Source organism: Urocitellus parryii, chromosome 3 (genome assembly GCF_045843805.1).
Source record: "Urocitellus parryii isolate mUroPar1 chromosome 3, mUroPar1.hap1, whole genome shotgun sequence".
Lineage (NCBI taxonomy): Eukaryota > Metazoa > Chordata > Mammalia > Rodentia > Sciuridae > Urocitellus > Urocitellus parryii.
Window position 1 is genome coordinate 117,802,418 of NC_135533.1, and position 19,379 is coordinate 117,821,796.

The 19,379-nt window shown below is 37.6% G+C and overlaps 1 protein-coding gene across 1 annotated transcript; it reads left to right on the top strand.

Annotated features, from left to right (window-relative positions):
• Positions 1–1,631: 1,631 nt before the first annotated feature.
• On the top strand, positions 1,632–6,065 carry LOC113177522 (protein phosphatase inhibitor 2-like). The gene is made up of 3 exons (XM_077796449.1): positions 1,632–1,636; positions 4,828–4,928; positions 5,425–6,065. Exons 1-3 carry the CDS (start codon positions 1,632–1,634, stop codon positions 6,063–6,065), a joined length of 747 nt encoding a protein of 248 aa, XP_077652575.1.
• Positions 6,066–19,379: the final 13,314 nt, after the last annotated feature.

The following is a 19,379-nucleotide window of genomic DNA, read 5'->3' on the forward strand; positions in this document are numbered from 1 at the left end:
ATATAGTAATTTTGCTTGGCATTCTTTTTCTTTCAGGGCTTGGTATATATTATCTAAGGCCTCCTAGCTTTGAGGGTTTGGGTTGAGAATTCAGCTTCTATTAGAACTGGTTTCCTTCTAAATGTGTCCTGTCAGTTTTCTCTAGCAGCCTTTAAAATTTTATCATTATTCTGTTCTGGCATTCCATTAAAATATACCTTGGTGTAGGTCTGTTGTAATTTTGTTGTATATTTGGAGTACTGTATTTGATTTCCACTTCATTATTAACTTTGGGGAAATTTTCAGATATTATTTCATTGAAAAGATTGTACGTTCCTTTGGTTTGTATCTCAGAGCCTTCATCTATCCCTATAAAATCTTAAATTTGGTCTTTTCATGTTATCCCATCTTTCTTGTAAGTTCTGTTTGTGTACTCTTGACTTCTTTTCTCCGTGGTCAACTTTATTTTCAAGATTATATATTTTATCTTCTTTGCCTGGAACTCTGTTTGCCTGGTGATGCTTTCCATTGAGTTTTAAATTTTGTTTATTTGATTCCTTCTTTTAAGAATTTCTGATTGATTCTTCAGGATTTTTATCTACTTATTTAGATGGTCTTTCACGTCTTGGATTTTCTTTCTAATTTCATTCCTTACATTGTCTTTTAATTCACAGATCAGTTTAACTATGAACTTTCTCAATTCCTTCTATGTCATTTCCTCCACTTTAATGTCATTGGATTCTATTATGAGGTATTTTGACTTCTTTAGGATAGTTTGTTCCCTTTGCTTTTTTATGTTGTTTGTATGTTTACCCATTTATCAGTAAGAATCTTGAGGTGGCAGAGCTTCTATTATATGAATTTACATTGTTTTTGAAGTTTTCTAGTACCTAATGCTTTAGTGGTAAACAAATATAACAACCAATGCAATCAATATTCAACATTGAACTAAATACTTAGTTCCTATTTGGCATCTCCAATGTTAATTGGCAGTATAAAGAGAAAGGGTATGTAGGCAGTTGCTGACAGTATAAATATTGTGTTCATAAAAAAATTTTCCATTTAAAAAAGGTGAAGAGGGAGAATGCAGAGGAGATTTAGGATGTAATAATTGATAGAGAGCATGAAGAGAGAGAGAGAGAGAGAGAGAGAGAGAGAGAGAGAGTAAGTAAAGAATTAAAAGATCAGTGAAAAAGAGAACAATAAAATTTGGCTGTTAGCAAAAGACAAGAGAGGAAGAGAATCAAGGGAAATAAGAGAAAAAGAATATAAGACAAAAAATATAAAGCAAAACCAAGGTATACCTATAAAAAAACACTAGTCCCCAAAATACAGAGTCAAGAAAATAACTATCTTCAAGAAATGCTAGAAATAAGAGTGAGACAAATATGTATATATTTAAATGTCCATGACCACTTAGCACACAAAAGTTAAAAATGTTCTTTATGGAAGATTAATTTATTGTTTCTGCAGTGATGGTAAAAAGTTGTCTATAATATTATATGTTGCTTGTCAGTTCCCAATTGCCTGTCTTTCCATTTTTTTTCTGGAGGTATGCATTGTGCACAAAAGTAGTAGTTGCAGGCTGTCAGTTTTTTCCTTTTTGTGGAACTTCTTATTGTTTCCTGTTCTCAGCTTCCCTTCTCAGCAGTATGAGGTATGTTGTGTTGGAGGGTATCATCTACTCCACTCATAGTGAGGTGCAAGCATAGAGTTCTGTGAAAGGAGTTCCCAGAGGTGGTGCTGTTTGGGTCTAGCTAGATCCCCAGTGCTTTGTGGAGTGATATTTGGTGAAGCTTTTAAATCAGCACCGTTCCGGAACCTGGCTGCTTCTAGTCTACACAGGTGTCTGTACTGCTTGACTCCCCCTTGGGTCCTACCTAAGCAGTGGAGGAGCCAGTCCTTTGCCCTCCTCTACCTCCCATGGCTCCTGTATCTTGGCCATTCGGTTGAGTCCCAAGTGCACATTTCCTCTCTCACTAGATCAAGTCCCTAGTCATCCCAGCTGGTCCTGTGAACTGCGAGACTCAAAGTGTAACAGACACCCAGGATCTCTCAGGTCTGAGTGTCTCAAATTCCTCTGAGTACAACACTGTTCATGCCAGAATTTCACCTGTTTTTCTAGTCAAACTCTGGGTCCTTTGATAGGACTTTGTCAGGTCAGGTTTTTGGACCCATCTGGAATTACACAGGTCTAGGCACTTGGGTTTCGACCCACACTAGCCAGCCACCAAAGCTCAATGAAAAAAGATGATGGCTGATCCCACTCTCTGCAGGTCACTGGGAGATGTGCAGCATCCCTCTCACATGAAAGCAAAGTGCAGTCATCCACTGGATCAGCTCAACAATGTACTGGATTATCATCCTGTGTTTTAAGACACACCTCAGTGCCACTTGGAATGTGGGCTCTCTTAGTCTCTCTGACCTGCCTGCAGTGGATCTGCATTGGCAGCCAGTGGTGCTGGTGTTGTATTATTTTCTTTTGCTTTATTCTATCAAAACTTCTGTGTCCTGGGCTGGGGATGTGGCTCAAGAGGTAGCGCGCTCGTCTGGGTTCGATCCTCAGCACCACATACAAACAAAGATGTTGTGTCCCCTGAAAACTGAAAAATAAATATTAAAATTCTCTCTCTCTCTCTCAAAAAACAAACAAAAAACCTTCTGTGTCCCTAGGCCATTCTATGAGTCCAGTATTAAATTCCAGTAGGATTTCTTTCTTTTTTTCTTCCTTCCTTCTTTTCTTTTCTTTCTTTCAACTGATCTCAAAGAGAAGCTGTTTGTACTCTTTCCTGGTCCCAAGCCATGGAGTAATTTGGAAAGTAACCTTCTCTACTCCACCATCTTGACCTTTCAGAATTAAAAAAAAAATTAAAAAACTGTTGTCATAACATAGTCTAGAGAAAAACATTTCTCTCTTTTTAGGAGTGCTGGAAAACTTACTAATGTTAGCAGCATGGTATATTGGGTGCATTTGCAGTTCTTTTACCATCACATGGCTCCTTTTCTGCTCAGGCAATGCTGAAGACCAATTTGTTGAGAAATGAGTAGGCCAGAGTTTCCTGAGACAATTTTCCTTGTGTGTGTGTGTGTGTTTATATGTGAATAAAGAAAAAGTTGGCCATGTTGGTCTTATTTGATGTACTTTGGTTGCCCATTTGCTGGTGGCTCTTCATAAATCTACTTATAATTGTGACCTGTAATTCCAGAAAAAAACATAGTGTCACCAATTATGAGAGGTTTTCTTCTGGCATTTGAGAACCTACAAGTTCAGTCATATCTTGTGTGCTTTTCCCATAATCTTCATCAAAAATATTCTGCCTTGGCTTCTTACTACTGCACAGTGCTTTGTGGAATGATGTTTGGTGAAGATGCTTTTAAATAAGCACCCCTCTGAAACCTGGCTGCTTCCAGTCCATACTGGGTGTCTGTACTGCTTGAATCTCCCTTCAGTTCTACTTGAGCTGTGGCAAGGGTTGATAGGAGGTCTGACTGTTTGGGTCCAAAGACAGGTTCAACTCAGAGCATATTCCTTCTTTGCTCCCAAACCTGAGTTAATACTGTTTCTCTTATCTAAATTAATCTCCCCTCTCTGTTCTCCTCCAATGGCTAGCTTACTCCCAAATTATTCCAACCCTACCCTGAATATCTGGGTACTACATCTGTCTATTTCATATGTTCTGTGCAGTTACTGAAAGTGTATTCTATTTCCTATGATAGTGCTAAAAGTGGTCCTTGTCCAGGGACTGATCATATGGGTTTTGTTGTGTGGCATCTTTGACCACAATTATATTGCAGTAGAGACTGCATCTTCCTCTATGGGTATGGAGACTGTATATAATGGGGGATATAATAGGTACTCAGTAAATGCTTTCTTTACAAAACTTGTGACCACCTAAATAGCATGAAAGGAAATGGAGACTGGCAAATGACAGCTAGGGTGATTGGAGCCAGACCAATTATAAGTTCAAAATGGATTTTTATTTGGGGCATCCAGTCTGAAATTGCCTTCTTTTGTAAAACATGGAAGTCTCAACCAAATTCCAAAGCCACAAACCAGTTCAGTCCCTACCCTGTACTGAAATAGCTGATTAGAAAAAAGTGTTTTTACAGAGGGTTAAAAAGGCGGAGACTGAAGAAGTACTCCAGGGTCTTATACTCCAGTTCTATTCTGTCAGAATTGGTGCTTGTCCATTCAAGGGATCTCTCTTCATCTTTGAGTCTTAAGCATAGCAGGCAATGCGATGGAAAAGGGAGATGACTGAGAACAGGATTCTATGTCTGGAAAAATAGAAAAGAACTTCTTCCTATCCAGCTTTGGGGTCTATGTGGCTGATTCAAGGGGCAAGGGTTGATAGGAGGTCTGGCAGTTTGGGTCCAAAGACAGGTTCAACTCAGAGCATATAAGTGGATATGCAATGTTCCCCAGAGCAAAGTTCTGTAGGTTTCCTATTAAAAGCCTTAGAGTTTATTGCAGCCACATGACATTGCTGTTGTAGCACAAAAACACCCAGACTCCCTTATATTAAACCCATGAGCATGGCTATGTTCCAAGAAAACTATTTATGGACACTGAAATTTAAATTTCATTTAATTTAACATTTCGAAAAATAGTGTCATTCTTTAGAATTTTAAACCATTTTTAATCATTCAAAAACGTGGGAAAAATGTTCTTGGCTTATGGGTCATGAAAAAGTGGTGACAGGCTGAATTTAGCTCACCAAATATAGTTTACTGATTATTTCTCTTAAGAAGTAGCAAATGGACCACCTTACTTAACATTATTCTGTTTTCAAAAAGTCTGATTTGGATCTTTTAACTCTAACCTTAGTCTGTTTGCTTGCATTCCAGATGGGTGCATCCCCTTTTTGCCAGTAACAACAACAACAGTGGCCTGGTTGGTACAGTAGCAGCTTCAATAAGTGCTTTGGCAGCATTTGAATGGAATGTAAGTGACAACATATACTGTTGCCTTTAAATCAAACCCATATCCAGAAATTTCATAAAACCATTTCTCAGGTTTTTCTGGGACTCTGTATTTCTCTTTGGTTTGACTTTTATTTTTCCTTATCCTAGTAAGCTTTCTCTTTTAACTTCAACACCTCCATTCCAGTCATATTATTATTCACCTAATGTGAGTTTTCTCAAGCAGTTATTCCCATTAGGCAGGAGGATGGTGAGTTCAAAGCCAGCCTCAGCAAAAGTGAGGTGCTAAGCAACTCAGTGAGACCCTGTCTCTAAATAAAACACAAAATAGGGCTGGGGATGTGGTTTATTGGTTGAGTGTCCCTGAGTTCACTCCCTGGTACCACCCCCCCCAAATCTAATTTCTGAGGTGAAGGGCCGGTGGTAGAGGGCTGTGGCCTTGGGGTTGTTGTGTCACTCAGTTCTGAAGGGGCTCCTTGGGTATCTGGTGAGTTCTGCTAGCGTTTGACCTTCTCTTCCCAGACCCCACACCAGCAGCAACCCTGAGCCGACACCCAGAAAGACCGGCAATAGTGGCCTCCACCGCCTCACACCCACCCATCAAGGGGATCCTGAAGAACAAGACGTCTGCAACTTCCTCGGTGGTGTCCTCGGTGGAGCAGCCCCACCGGAGTGTTGAAGAGGAGTTGAGTAAAAAATCCCAGAAGTGGGATGAAATGAACATCCTGGCAACATATCACCCAGCAGGCAAAGACTATGGTTTAATGAAAATAGATGAACCAAGCACTCCTTACCATAGTATGATGAGTGATGATGAAGATGCATATAGTGATACAGAAACCACTGAAGCCATGACTCCAGATGTTCTAGCTAAGAAATTAACTGCTGTTGAAGGCTCAGAACCAAAGTATCGGACTCGGGAAAAAAAAGGCAGAGTCGAGGAGAAAAATGACTTCTCACTTGAAGAACAAGAAAAAAAGCGACAATTTGAATTGAGGAGGAAGCTTCACTACAACGAAGGACTGAATATTAAATTAGCTAGACAACTAATTGCAAAAGATCTACACGATGATGAAGATGAAATGTTAGAGGCAGACACTGAACAATCAAAGCAAGGATCTACTACAAGTGGCCAACAGCAAAACCAATCACAAAATTTGTAGAAGAGATTTGTTCAACATTGCAATTGTTTGTCAAATACAAACCCTGTTCACTATAACATGTCGCTTCTTGTTCTCCACAATTCATGACTTAAGTACCAAAATGCATTCCAGTTATTTTATATTGCCAAGAATTAAATGATAACCTTAGAGACTGATTAGACTAAAGATGCCTAATTAATGCATATACAGTGTAATGTCATCAGTCTAAAACTGCTTTACTTTTAAGAGCACTAATTAATTTGTATAGGACATTATATAACTTTTTATGCTTTAGAAGTTAAACAACATCTAGGAGGAGGGGGAAGGGGAACTAATTTATTTTCATCACTTCTAGATGTGATACCTCTTATAAAAAGTTTTTTTTAATCAAAAGCCTTCTTGGAACAAGAAGATATATAGGCTGAATATATATATATTTTCAGGTTGAAAAGTATTTTAACAGTTGTCTTCAATTGACTTTTCTGTCTAATTGAGAAGGATTGTAAGCATTACTGTTGCATTTTCTGGCTTACTATCTTTAAAATTCTTGTTGTGTTTATAAGGAAAGAACTGAAGTTTTTTCTACTCAGAACTAGCTTTTTTTCCCCACAAATAAATTACTAGGTTAAACTTGTGCTAACGTCTGCTGTAACTGCTTGTTTTGGTACATTGAGCAGACCAGATCAATATTTTCAATAAATATAATTGTAGCTATCAGTATTCGATTTACAAACCTGTCTTAACCTCCTGCTTCTGTTTCCTACTCCTTTCTACACATAAGCACACGATTGTAAGGATTTTATAAAAGGATAACAAAACTGCTACAATAATGAAACCCTCATTTTGGCCATGAGTGCTTATTAATTCTTCTGATAGATAAAGAAAGTGAATTGAGTGGTAGCAATACTATAGGCAGGCAGGAAATAACATTCAACTATTCAATTTCTACACATCTCTTATTTACAGTGTGATAATTAAATTGCTATTATTAGTTCATTTGACTTAATTAGATCTTAGAAAACAACTGAGACTTTTTTGCATGATGAGAGAATTGTATGTAGCCAGTGATATAATTATTTCTGAATGTAAAGACAGAATTAAGCCTGAACATTTTTATTTAAAAATTTTTAAATAGTTGTGATTTAATGGAATATGATAATGTATGCCATGACAAATGTACTTTATTCTTCTAACTCAGTAGGAATTATTTGGATTTTTTTTCCTGAAATGAAGTGCAGTTCCTGTGTATCACTACACAGTGATGGATGGTTTCATTTCCAGTTACTTATTTATATCTTAATTTTTTGGTAAGTACCAAAAGAATCCATTATATAAACAGACTTAAAATTATTTCTGTATATTATATATATGAAATGGCTTTTATCAAACAGCTTCTCTTCCACTTGCAGATTTATGGAAATATCAGTATGCTGAAATAAATAAGAGTGGGAGGATTTTTGCTGTTAAAAAAAAAAAGAATCTCATTTCTATATGATTCAATCTCAACTTTTACTTGACCTCTTTACTTGACCTCACTTTTATCTCTTCTCTCTGAACTATAACATGATGTGCTCAGCACTAAACTAGAATCAAGGAAATTAAAAAAGAAAAAGAAAAATCGAGAATCTCATTTACAGTGGAAAAGACAAACATGTACTCACTATAGTGTAAAAGTACGAGGAAAAGGGTATTCATCAAATACTGAGGGTTCTCCAAGGAAGCACATCAATCATAGATGATGGGTAGCACTTGGTACATGGCTTCCTCAGTGCTGATATCCAAAGGATGAGTAGATATTGTCCAAGTGGGGCCTGTCCTGGAAAAGGACAGTAGAGTAAGGAGTGAATCATTTGAGAGATTGTAGGTAGAATCTGCAAGGCTGTGATAGAGTTCCTAATTGTTCAGTAGAATTTGTGTCCTCTTAATCAGACCCTTGTTAAGGACAAGGACATGTCCTCTCTTTCACTCATAGTACCCTACATCTAGCACATAACTGGGAATGTGGTGTCATAAATCTAGTGTAGCCTGTGTTTTTTCTGTTCTTTTTTCTTATCCTTTTTAGAGTTTTCATGTACATTGCATGTGCATATTGGTCAGAGTCAGAAGCTTGTGTGAAAAAATGTTGGATCATATTGAAAGTTTAAATCACAAATTGAAAACGTTTTTAAAAAGAAAGTTTAAGCAGACCATTTCTGGGTGGACTCAAGAAGTGATCTTGAAACATCACAAATGCTAATCCCCTTCTGAGTTGAAAATTTTGCTACTGCTTTTGCTTAGAAGTATCGTGGAGTACAGAACACATACAGCCTCAGATATGCACTATGGCCAGAGATTTGTTTAGAGAGTGCCATGAACACCAGAATAAGTCAGACTCCAAAGGCATGGACAGAATGGCCTATGACCCAATCAGTGATTATCAATCTGCAGATAACTGTTTTTCATTTAGTCTTTGTCCTCAGGCTTCCTTAATCTCTATGAGGTTCAAGTTCTATTTCCATAAGAAAATAATAATTGTTAGACATGACAGTAAAATCCAAAATAATTGCTGTTTTTTGGCAAAAACAACATAAATGATATATGTGGAGATTTTTTGTAAGACTTGCATTTTAATGCTAGATTATTTTGTTATCATTATTATTATATTTGACAAAATTTAGAGGGTACTGAGTATATACTTCTGTTTCTTTCTCATTATTTTATCACCCACATATAATTTCTATCATTCAAGATTATTTGTTTTGGCAAAGTTTGTATGATCTTCCAGCAGTCCAGTGGGACTCAGATCACTTTGTATTCTGACATTTTTTTTTAACCTCACATTAGGTTACATCCTAAGCCCCAGAAACTGGTGGACTTTGCATCATAGAAACAAAGAAAAGGAAGTTGAAGTTGTTTGGGAATCATAATTGTTTCATGGGATAGATCAAAGCAAACCTTTTTCTTTACAGGCAAAAAATTATAAGGCCCATAAGCCAACCCTCTTTAACTTTACATTCTTCTTGATTTCTTGTGACCTTGCTGCTCTTGCTGGTTCTGTGTCACCATACACATCAAGACAGGGGTGATTATTTACAGGTGTTCTGAGAAAATCTTTAAGGCATATCCCTCAGGCATTCATTTATTCACTCATTTTGTTCAATCATAAAACCTGGATACCCAGGCTCACCTGGATACCCAGTCTCACTATTGTTAAAAATATACAGGTGACAAAAAAATCAAATTCCTTGCCCAGAGAGTCTCCCAGTGTAGACTGTGGCTGCAGCCCTGTGAGAAATCAGTAGTGGTCCTGCATAGCAATCATTATGGTGAGGTCAACTGGGTGCAGGAACACTGAATCTGGGGTCACTCATGTGCTTCAAGAAAAGCTTATTAGAGAGAACCTGAAGCCCTTAGGAATAAAGGTTACATCTGTTGGTAGAAAAATCATATCATAGAGGGTCAAAAATACATGGATTATACTGTCATGTGTAACTAAAAAGAACAAATAAAAACTTTAAAAGAAGGAAGTTGAAAAAAACTTATTTGGATTATTCGAGGTCAGATAAAATTATGGTCAAAATAGGGAGTATGTGGGGTAGAGTGATGGGAAATGGAGATGGGTCTGCAAGTGTAAGTACAGTTTAATTGTGAAAGGCTCACATGTATGCTGGATTTTAAAAGTGTGTCCTATATCCTCCTGGAAATAGGAAATGTAGGCTTTCAGGTCATTTAAGAAGTTCCATTTTAAGAAGTTCCATTTAGACTGAAAAGAGAATGGACTTGAGCAGAAGTTCACACAGTGCCCCCATGAGGTTCTAGGAAGGATATAGAAAAAAAAAGGGAAACTGCTTTCTCATTATCAATGGCAGGTTTGATGCCAGGTTACAGGTGAAGGAAGTGGAGAGGGAAGTATTATGAGCAACTCAGTCTTGAGGCTCAGAGATCTGGATGCATGAGGTCTTTATTAGTGGATTTAGGGGATCCCAGAGCGGAGCTAGATGATGGGTGATAAGGAGAACAGCGAGTTAACATTGGTACTGGGTGAGTGTTTGGTACCTGTAAGACACTAATATGGAGATGCCCAACAGGCAGTGGGAGCATGAGAGTTTCAGGCTGGTCAGGAGGGGAGAGCTGGGCTGAAATTATCAACATGGGCATCCTCTTATTGAGCACCTGCCTTATACTAGTCATGGTATGCATTTTCAGGGATATATCTATGAGAAGCCATTGCTCCATCACCAAGAAGAGATGGAACAAATAAATTTGGAATCTCATGAATAAGTACTGTCCCAGGTGGCAATGGGGGAGTTTCTAATACAGTCTGGGTGTTAGAAAGGCCATCTGGGTGGAGTGATGGGAGAGCATCCCTGAAGAAAGGCCATCTGGGTGGAGACTTGTTGAGAAAGGGTGACTGAGCACAGGGAATAGTCTGTGCAAAGCCCAGAATGCAAGAGCATAGGGCCCTGTGGGCACCTGGAGTGGATCAATATGACTGAAGCACAAAAGCTAGGATTATAGCAGGAGGCTGTCAACAGATTTTGGACTGGAGAGATATTGAATGAGAGCCTGACGGGCCAGACCAACAGAGGCTTGGGATATATTCATGGGCCCCTCAATATGAAGTCTTATGTTTTTCTTAATTCTAGAAAGTTCTCAGTGGCTCTTGGTCCCTTTTGTGTTCAACTAAGGCTGAATATTTAATAAAGAGATTTTATTCAACTCAAAGTTCTAGAGGTTCAAGAGCGTCTGCTCAGCTCTGGTGAGGGTATGATAGAGGATGGCATCACATGGTAGGGTCATGTGCAGCAGAGAGATGTCATAAGAAAGGAATCCAAACATGCTTTATAACCTTCCATTCTCATGGTAACTAATTCAGTCCTGTAAGAGCAAGAACACACTCCCAGGAGACTTAATTAACTGCCTCAAGAAAAGCATTGATCTCTTCTAAAGATTTAATTATCATGTCTTAAAGGTCACACTGCTATTATTACACTGAGGACCCAGGCTTCCAGCACAGGACACTTTGGGGGACAAGCTATATTTAAACAACAGCATGTGCACTTTTTGGGTCATTATCCATCTTTAGCCTCACACAGCTGAATTAATCTCCCTCTTCAGTTTCTGGCCTAGTGTTATTTGACAGCTTCATAAAGCATCTCTTTTATATAATTGAAAAAAAAATCTTTCTCTTTTCCCTTCCTTCCTTCCATTTATCTCCTTCTCACAAATGTCCCCTTGAATGTATTTAATGCATCATTAAATAGTTAAGTCTTCAGGAAAAAGTATGATAGAATTTTGTGTATGTGTGTATATGTAAATGTAGCCTCAAGCATTTGTCAGGGAGACAGAATGCTAATTGGCACATGCAGACTACACAGCAGTAACATAGTTGGTCGTCTAAACTCCCTGGGGTGTTTCTACCAAGTTTTTTTTTTTTTTATATATGACAGCGGAATGCATTGCAATTCTTATTACATATATAGAGTACAATTTTTCATATCTCTGGTTGTATACATAGTATATTCACACCAATTCGTGTCTTCATACCTGTACTTTGCATAATAATGATCATCACATTCCACCATCATTAATAACCCATACCCCCTACCTTCACCTCCAACAATTCTGCACTATCTAGAGTTCGTCTATTCCTCCTGTGCTCCTGCTCCCTTTCCCACTGTGAATCAGCCTCCTTAAATCAAAGAAAACATTCAGCATTTTTTGGGGGGGATTGGCTAATTTCACTTAGCATTATCTTCTCTAACTCCATCCATTTACCTGCAATGCCATGATTTTATTCTCTTTTATTGCTGAGTAATATTCCATTATGTATCTATGCCACATTTTTTATCCATTTATCTATTGAAGGGCATCTACCAAGTTTTAATGGGGAAAAAGGAACATTGAGACCCTGCATTCATAGAGTAGTAGACTTTTGAGTCATGAGAGCCTCTGGAGTGCAAATCCACCCTGTCATTAAGGATATGAAAGGGCAGATGTGCAGAAAGAAAAAAAAGCGTCAATCATTAAAATAATAGGTAATTAGTAGTAAAAATAATATCTCTTTTCTTCTGCTTTTTTTCCCACTGCATATCCTTTCTCAGAGCCAGTCCAGGTGTATATTTTCATTTTCAGTTTTGTTATCAGATACCTGAATGAAAAAGAAAGTACTTTTTATTATTATGCTGGCTTTTCTTAAATTTACCCTATTTGGCCGAAGACTGCCCCTGCAGAGTGGGTGTGATAAACGTTAAAGGAATTTAAAAGTTCTTAAAAGTTGCATTCCTTGGAGATACTCAATGATGAAAGAAAAGAGGAATTTGAAGTTTTAACAGCAAACAAAAAGCCATGAATTGGTGTGAATATACTTTATATACAACCAGAGATATAAAAAAATTCTCTATATGGGTAATATGAATTGCAATGCATTCCTCTGTCATATACTTAAAAATCAACAAAAATTAAAAGAATAAGCCCAATAAAAACAAACATGAGTAATTTATTTATCCTCAGTGACTAAAATAATCTCATCAGGTTTACATTCCAGGTGTTTGACTCAATGTACATGAGGGAAAAAGTTGACCTTCATTATTACTCTTCTGTTAGGCTGAGTCATTGTTGCAAGTAAATCAACTACATAGATTATATGCCAGGAACCTTCCTAAAGGAACACAAGCATTTTACAGCACTTTCTGCATATTATTAAGCTCTGTGTTAAGATAACAAAGATTCCTAATTGATGGAAGATCACCATGCAGTTAAGGAGATAAGTATTCTACACGTGAAATTATTAGCCTTTTATGACAATACATGCAAATGAACTAAAATAAAACCTGGAATAAAGTATGTGAACAAATACAGCAGGCATTCTGTGTACACCCAAAAAAGGGTCATATGTGTGGATTTTATCCTGATGAGTGGAATTGGAGATGGTCCTCTTAAGGGGTCACTTGAGCAGGTCCCCAGGATGGGAAGGTTAAAAAAACAGAAGAGGCCTTGAGTGTCATGGGCTTTGTGCTCATAAGTTCCACAAAAGGCTTGGTCTTGGTCTTGGTAATCTCCCATTTCTCCTCTGGTCTTGACATTTACAGCTTTATGGTTCTAGAGAGCACGAACAGGGATTGAGGCAGAATGACAGAAGGTAAAGTGGTCTTTGAGGGATTTGGCCTTCTGGAGTGAAGGGTTCCTGGTTGTAGTAGAGGGATGGAATGTATGTGAACTATGGAAGAAAGATGAGCACGTGTATTTTACAGTTCAGGGTCTATGGTCAGCTGGAAAGATAATGCAGCAGGAGTCCATTCTTGCCTGCCAGATTATATTTTGAATGTCATTAATAATGATTAATCTTAGACATGATTGTGTACTTTTATACTCTGATGAACAATTTCATACTGGTTACTTATTATGTGTACTTTTATACTCTGATGAACAATTTCATACTGGTTACTTATTAAACAAATTATTATACCTTGGTTGGAAAAAGTGCTCCCCTGTCTAGGTTGGAAAGAGATCATCTTGCTCACAAATTATCAACCTCAAATAACATATATACTGAGAATCACTTGTAGGCATAATGTCACTTAATCTCTAGTTTGTATCTCCTAAAACACTGATATTCTTTTAGAAAACCACATTGCAAATTTTAAAATCAGAAAGTTAACATTAATACAAATTACTATCTTATCTACAGTCCTAATCACATATCAACGATTGTTCCACTGTAGTCCTTTGTACCAAAAGAAAATCCTGGATAATTGTGCTTCTTTATTATAAATATTTCATCATCGACACTACATGTAAATTTTAACTGTCCTTTTCTTGATTTGTGCATGTGGTTGAATAAGCACAGCTTTTAGGTAGTTTGGTCCTCAAACAACTTGACCGTCAATGATGGCAAAGCCCAATGCTGTGGACAAGCCTTCACTATACCTGCCCTCCAGAAACTGTGGCACAGTCAGAGATCTGATTAACAACAAAACAAACACTGCAGATGTCCTTCTGTAGGCTGCCTCCTTGGGACAGAAAAAGGCCTTGCCAGCACCAAGACTTGGTCACAGGCTGTGATCTCTGGTCCTCAGGATTAAGGCCAAGGGATACTGCCTTGGCCTTCTCTCTTCCCGCCCTGAGGCACTTAGGTGTCACTGTGGGGACAGAGGGCCATACTGAGCACTGAGGGTCACAACATATACATTGTGATTATCTACCAGTCACCCCAAGTTTTGCAGTTCATCATGTGGTCCTGAGCCATCTTGATGTGTGATAGTGTCATGGTGGCATATTAATTCACTTAAGTGCTTATGGGAAAAACAATTCCATAGTTCCATGTAACCCAGCTCTAAATTTTAATTAATTTTTAAGAGTGTTTTTTAGTTTTTGAAAACAAAATCAGCTTCCTTTGTATATAAGAACTGATATTTCTTTCATAGATTTTTTTAGTGTGTTATAGTTATATATGATATTTGGGTTCATTTTGATGAAATTATACAAGCATGGAGTATAATTTACTCCACTTTAGTCCCCAGTACTTCCCTTTTTCCTCTCCTTCTCTCCTCTTGTTCTTTTTCCTCTACCTTACTGGTCTTCCTTCTATTTTATTTACAGTTTTTTTTAAAATTAGTGCTTTATAGATATACATAAAGATGAAATTCACTGTGGTATATTTACATATGTACACAGAAAAGTTTGGTCAAAGCAGTGTGTCTCTGGGAATTTACTTCTACATTTTTAATGTGCTTAATATGCTGTTTCTCCATTATTTTTTAATGGATCCTGGAGGAATCTGACAAGAAGGGCACAGATCAAAGTGGGGCCAGCACAAGTTTGTGTTAAAAAAAGATCAGGGAAACAGCAAATTTTAAAATCAGGAAATTAACATTGATACAAATTACTATCTTATTTATAGTCCTATTCACGTTGGGGCTCCAAGGCTATAGAAAAAATGGGTTATGTAAGATCTTGCACATGGGGAGGGTCCCACTGCAGGTCTGATTATATTTTAGCTGCTGGGCTCTAAACTACAGTCAACAATTCTTCATTTTTAAAAATTTTACTCTGGTCCTTTCAGTGACTATTCTAAACTGTCTACCTTTTTTTAAAGTCACTATGTTCCTGATTCTTATTTGAAAACCCAATTCTTAAGAGAATTTGAGCATAAACCACTCATTTCCATTGGCCAACAATCTCCATTTCTTTCTTCTTTCCACCACTATAATGGTGAAATATTGCTTTTAGTCAAAGTGCAACCCTCTACAGTGTCTGCTCTGATCCTATCTCTTCTCAGTGTTTATAGCTATTGCTTCATTAATATTCCATCATCTTTTATCCCTTCCATTCTATTAACACCCCGCCACCATGTTCAAATATCTACCTCCTAAAAATAATATTGCTTTGCTTTGTCTCTACTTAGTATTCTGTTTTTTGTTATCTCTCTGCTGATAATTAAAAAATATTCTATACAAACTATAATGTAGATATTTCTCACTTTCTATTCACGAACTGCCATTCCTCCATAAGGTTTATCCAATAATAGATTCTCTGAGATCTGGCTTTTAAGGAATTTATAGTTGAATTGCAGAAGTAACATGTGGAACTAATTAGTGGGAGGATTAGTTAGGTATGTAAACAGTGCTGGGCAGAATTAGGTATGAACTACCTTACACCCCCCCGCCAAATATCCTGCAGCCAAAGAAGTTATTTTTTTTCTTTTTTGATACCAGGGATTGAACCCTAGGGTGCTTAACCACTGAGCTATATCCCAGTCCTTTTTTTAAAAAAAATATTTTGAGACAGGATCTCAATAAGTTTCTCAGGGCTTTTCCAAGTTGCTGAGGCTGACTTTGAACTTGTGATCCTCCTGCCTCAGCCTCCTGAGACACTAGGATCACAGGCGGGTGACATTATACCCAAAGAAGTTCTTGGACGTGGGTTTAGTCAGATATAGATTTGGGATGAAGGATAGGACAATATAGGTGTGGAAACAACATGGACAAGACCCAGAGTTATAACTATGTATTTTAAAAAAGAATTGAGTCATTGTTATATTGTGGACTTTGTCATGTTGTAAATGTAGATGTGGTTGTGCTGTTCTCTAGTGATTTTTTTGTAGACATTTTTTTTTCTATTCAACAATACTTGGAGCTGGACATGGTGACACATGTTTGTAATTCCAGTGACTTAGGAGGCTGAGTTAGGAGTGTGGGGACAAGTACATGGAGTCCTGCATTCATGGCATACATTAAGGGTGCCTGAGTGGCAAACCACTCTCCTTGTGCTAGGTGCATGAGCAGCAAACCACTTACCTCATAGGCACAACCCTGGGTGTGAGGCCACATATTGCAGTCCCAGTGCTTGCTCGATAGCCTGATCATCCATTGGTTGCTGCAAGGACAGTTGGCCAGAAATTGCATTGGTAGCTGCCTGTAATCTGCTTAGATTAGATTAGACCTCTCCAGAGGTCTTGATTCTTGACTGTGCAGCCACACTCTCCTCTGCCCTGTTCCATGGACCTCCTTGCTGGATGAGAGAGAGCTCATGCATAGAAGGATCTCAAGTTCAAGGACAGCTTCAGCAACTTAGCAAGGCTCTAATCAACTCAGTGAGAACTTGTCTCAAGATAAAACAAATAGAAAAGAGCTGGGATATGCTCAGTGGTAAAGAGCTCCTGTGTTAAACTTTTTAGTGTGTTATAGTTATACATAATATTTGGGTTCATTTTGATGAAATTATACAAGCATGGAATATAACTTGCTCCACTTAAATCCCCAATACTTCCCTTTTCCCCCCTCACCTCCCACCCCAAAGCATGTGAAACTCAGTATACGGTAGAAAACCAGGATCCCAGACAGGGTCTGGCAGACCTCCACCCACTCCATTGTCCTTCACTGGTGTTATAATTCTAACCCTACATAAATATATAGAGACCTAAGGTTGGTTTGGCCCAAACCATTTTATAGCTCATCAACCTAGAACTCAAGTTATTGAAAATGACTTAGCTGAATTTACATCATAAATTAGTGTCAAAACTGGTACTGAGTCAAGTTTTCCTGTCCAGTCATTTAAAGTTCCTAATTTTAAAAAAATTATTTTCAGTTATACATGACAGTAGACTGTATTTTGGCAGAGTATATATATGTAGAGTATAACTTATTCTATTTAAGTTCCCACTCTTGTGGTCTTACATAATATGGAGTTACTCTGGTTATGTATAAAATACAAGGCTAGAAAAGTTAGGACCAGTTAATTCTACTGTCTTTCCTATTCCCCTCCCCACTCATTTCCCTTCATTTCCCTTTGTCTAATCCAATGAATTGTTTGGGGTTATCATCCACAAATCAGAGAAAAAATTTGGCCCTTATTTTTTTGAGATATACTTATTTCACTTAGCATATTTTCCAACTCCATTCATTTACCAGTAGATGCTATAATTTCATTCCTCTTTATGGCTAATATTCCATTGTGTATATATACCACAGTTACTTTATCAATTCATATGTTGAAGGCCACCTGGGTTGTTTCCATAGCTTGGCTATTGTGAGTTGAGCTGGTATAAACATAGATGTGGCTGCATCACTGTAGAATGTTTTAAAGTCTTTTGGTCATAGACTGAGGAGTGGGATAACTGAGTCAAATGGTGGTTTCATTCCAAGTGTTCTGAAGAATCTCCATACTGCTTTCCAGAGTGGTTGCACCAATTTTCAGTCTCACCAAGAATGTATGAGAGTACCTTTCTCCCGATATCCCCACCAATATTTATTGTTACTTGTACTCTTGACAATTTCTATTCTGACTGGAGTTAGACGAAATCTCAGTGAATTTTTTTAATCTGAAAATTGGTTTTATTTATTTTTTAATTTGTTTTAATTGGTTACACATGACAGTACAATGACCTTGACATATCATACATTTGAATCAGATGGGATATACAATCTCAATTTTCTGAGTATACAGGTTGCAGAATCACGTTGGTCATGCATTCATATATATAGTAATAATAAGATCTGTTTCATTCTACTATCCTTCCTATCTCCCCAACCCCTCCCCTCCCCTTCCATCACTTTTCTCTATCTAATCTAGGGTAATGCTATTCTTTTTTCCCTCACATCTTCATACATGTATTTTGTATAATAATGTGAGTCTCCTTCCACCATCCATGCAATTCCCTTTCTCCCTCCCTTTCCCTCCCACCCCTCTTCCCTAAGTAGAGGTAATCTTCTTCCCATGTTCTTCCTCTCTTCTTAATTTTGAGTCACCCCCCCTTATATCAGAGAAGACATTTGGCATTTGTTTTTTTGGGATTGGATAACTTCACTTAGCATAATCTGCTGTAATGCCATCCATTTCCCTGCAAATGCCATGACCTTATTATTTTTTAGTGCTGAGTAATATTACATTGCGTATATATGCCACATTTTTTCAATCCATTCATCCATTGAAGGGCATCTAGGTTGGCTACACAGTCTATCTATTATGAATTTTGATGCTATAAACTTTAATGTGGCTGTGTCTCTGTGGTATGCTGTTTTTAGGTCCTTTGGGTATAGTCTGAGAAGAGGAATAGCTGGGTCAAATGGCAGTTCCATTCCTAGCTTTCCAAGGAAACTCCATACTGCTTTCCAAATTGGCTGCACCAATTTGCAGTCCCACCAGCAGTGTATGAGTGTACCTTTTTCCCCTGCATCCTCACCAGCACTTGTTGTTGTTTGTCTTCATCAGGGCTGATATTCTTACTGGAGTGAGATAATATCTTAGAGTAGTTTTCATTTGCATTTCTCTGATTGCTAGAGATGGTGAGCATTTTTTTTTTGTATATTTGTTAATTGATTGTTTATCCTCTTCTGAGAAGTGTCTGTTCAGGTTCTTGGCCCATTTTTTGATTGGGGTATTTATTTATTTTTTGGTGTTTAGCTTTTTGAGTTCTTTGTATACCCTAGAGATTAGAGCTCTTTCTGATGTGTGAAGGGTAAAAATTTGTTCCCAGGATGTAGACTTCCTATTCACTTCACATATTATTTCTCTTGCTGAGAAAAAACTTTTTAGTTTGAATTCATCCCATTTGTTGATTTTGGTTTTAATTCTTGTGCTATAGGTGTCTTATTAAGGAAATTGTGGCCTAACCCCCATGATGGAGATTAGGGCCTACTTTTTCTTCTATTAGACACAGAGTCTCTGGTTTAATTCCTAGATCCTTGATCCATTTTGAGTTAACTTTTGTGCATGGTGAGAGATAGGGATTCGATTTCATTTTGTTGCATATGGACTTCTAGTTTTCCCAGCACCATTTGTTGAAGATGCTATCCTTTCTCCAGTGCATGCTTTTAGCACCTTTGTCTAATATAAGGTAGTTGTAGTTTTGTGGGT

Bases quoted from the DNA above. Each gene is read 5' to 3' on its own strand.
- LOC113177522 (XM_077796449.1), top strand. The intron at 4,929-5,424 runs GTGACAACATAT...TTCTCTTCCCAG, and splicing joins AGCATTTGAATGGAATGTAA to ACCCCACACCAGCAGCAACC.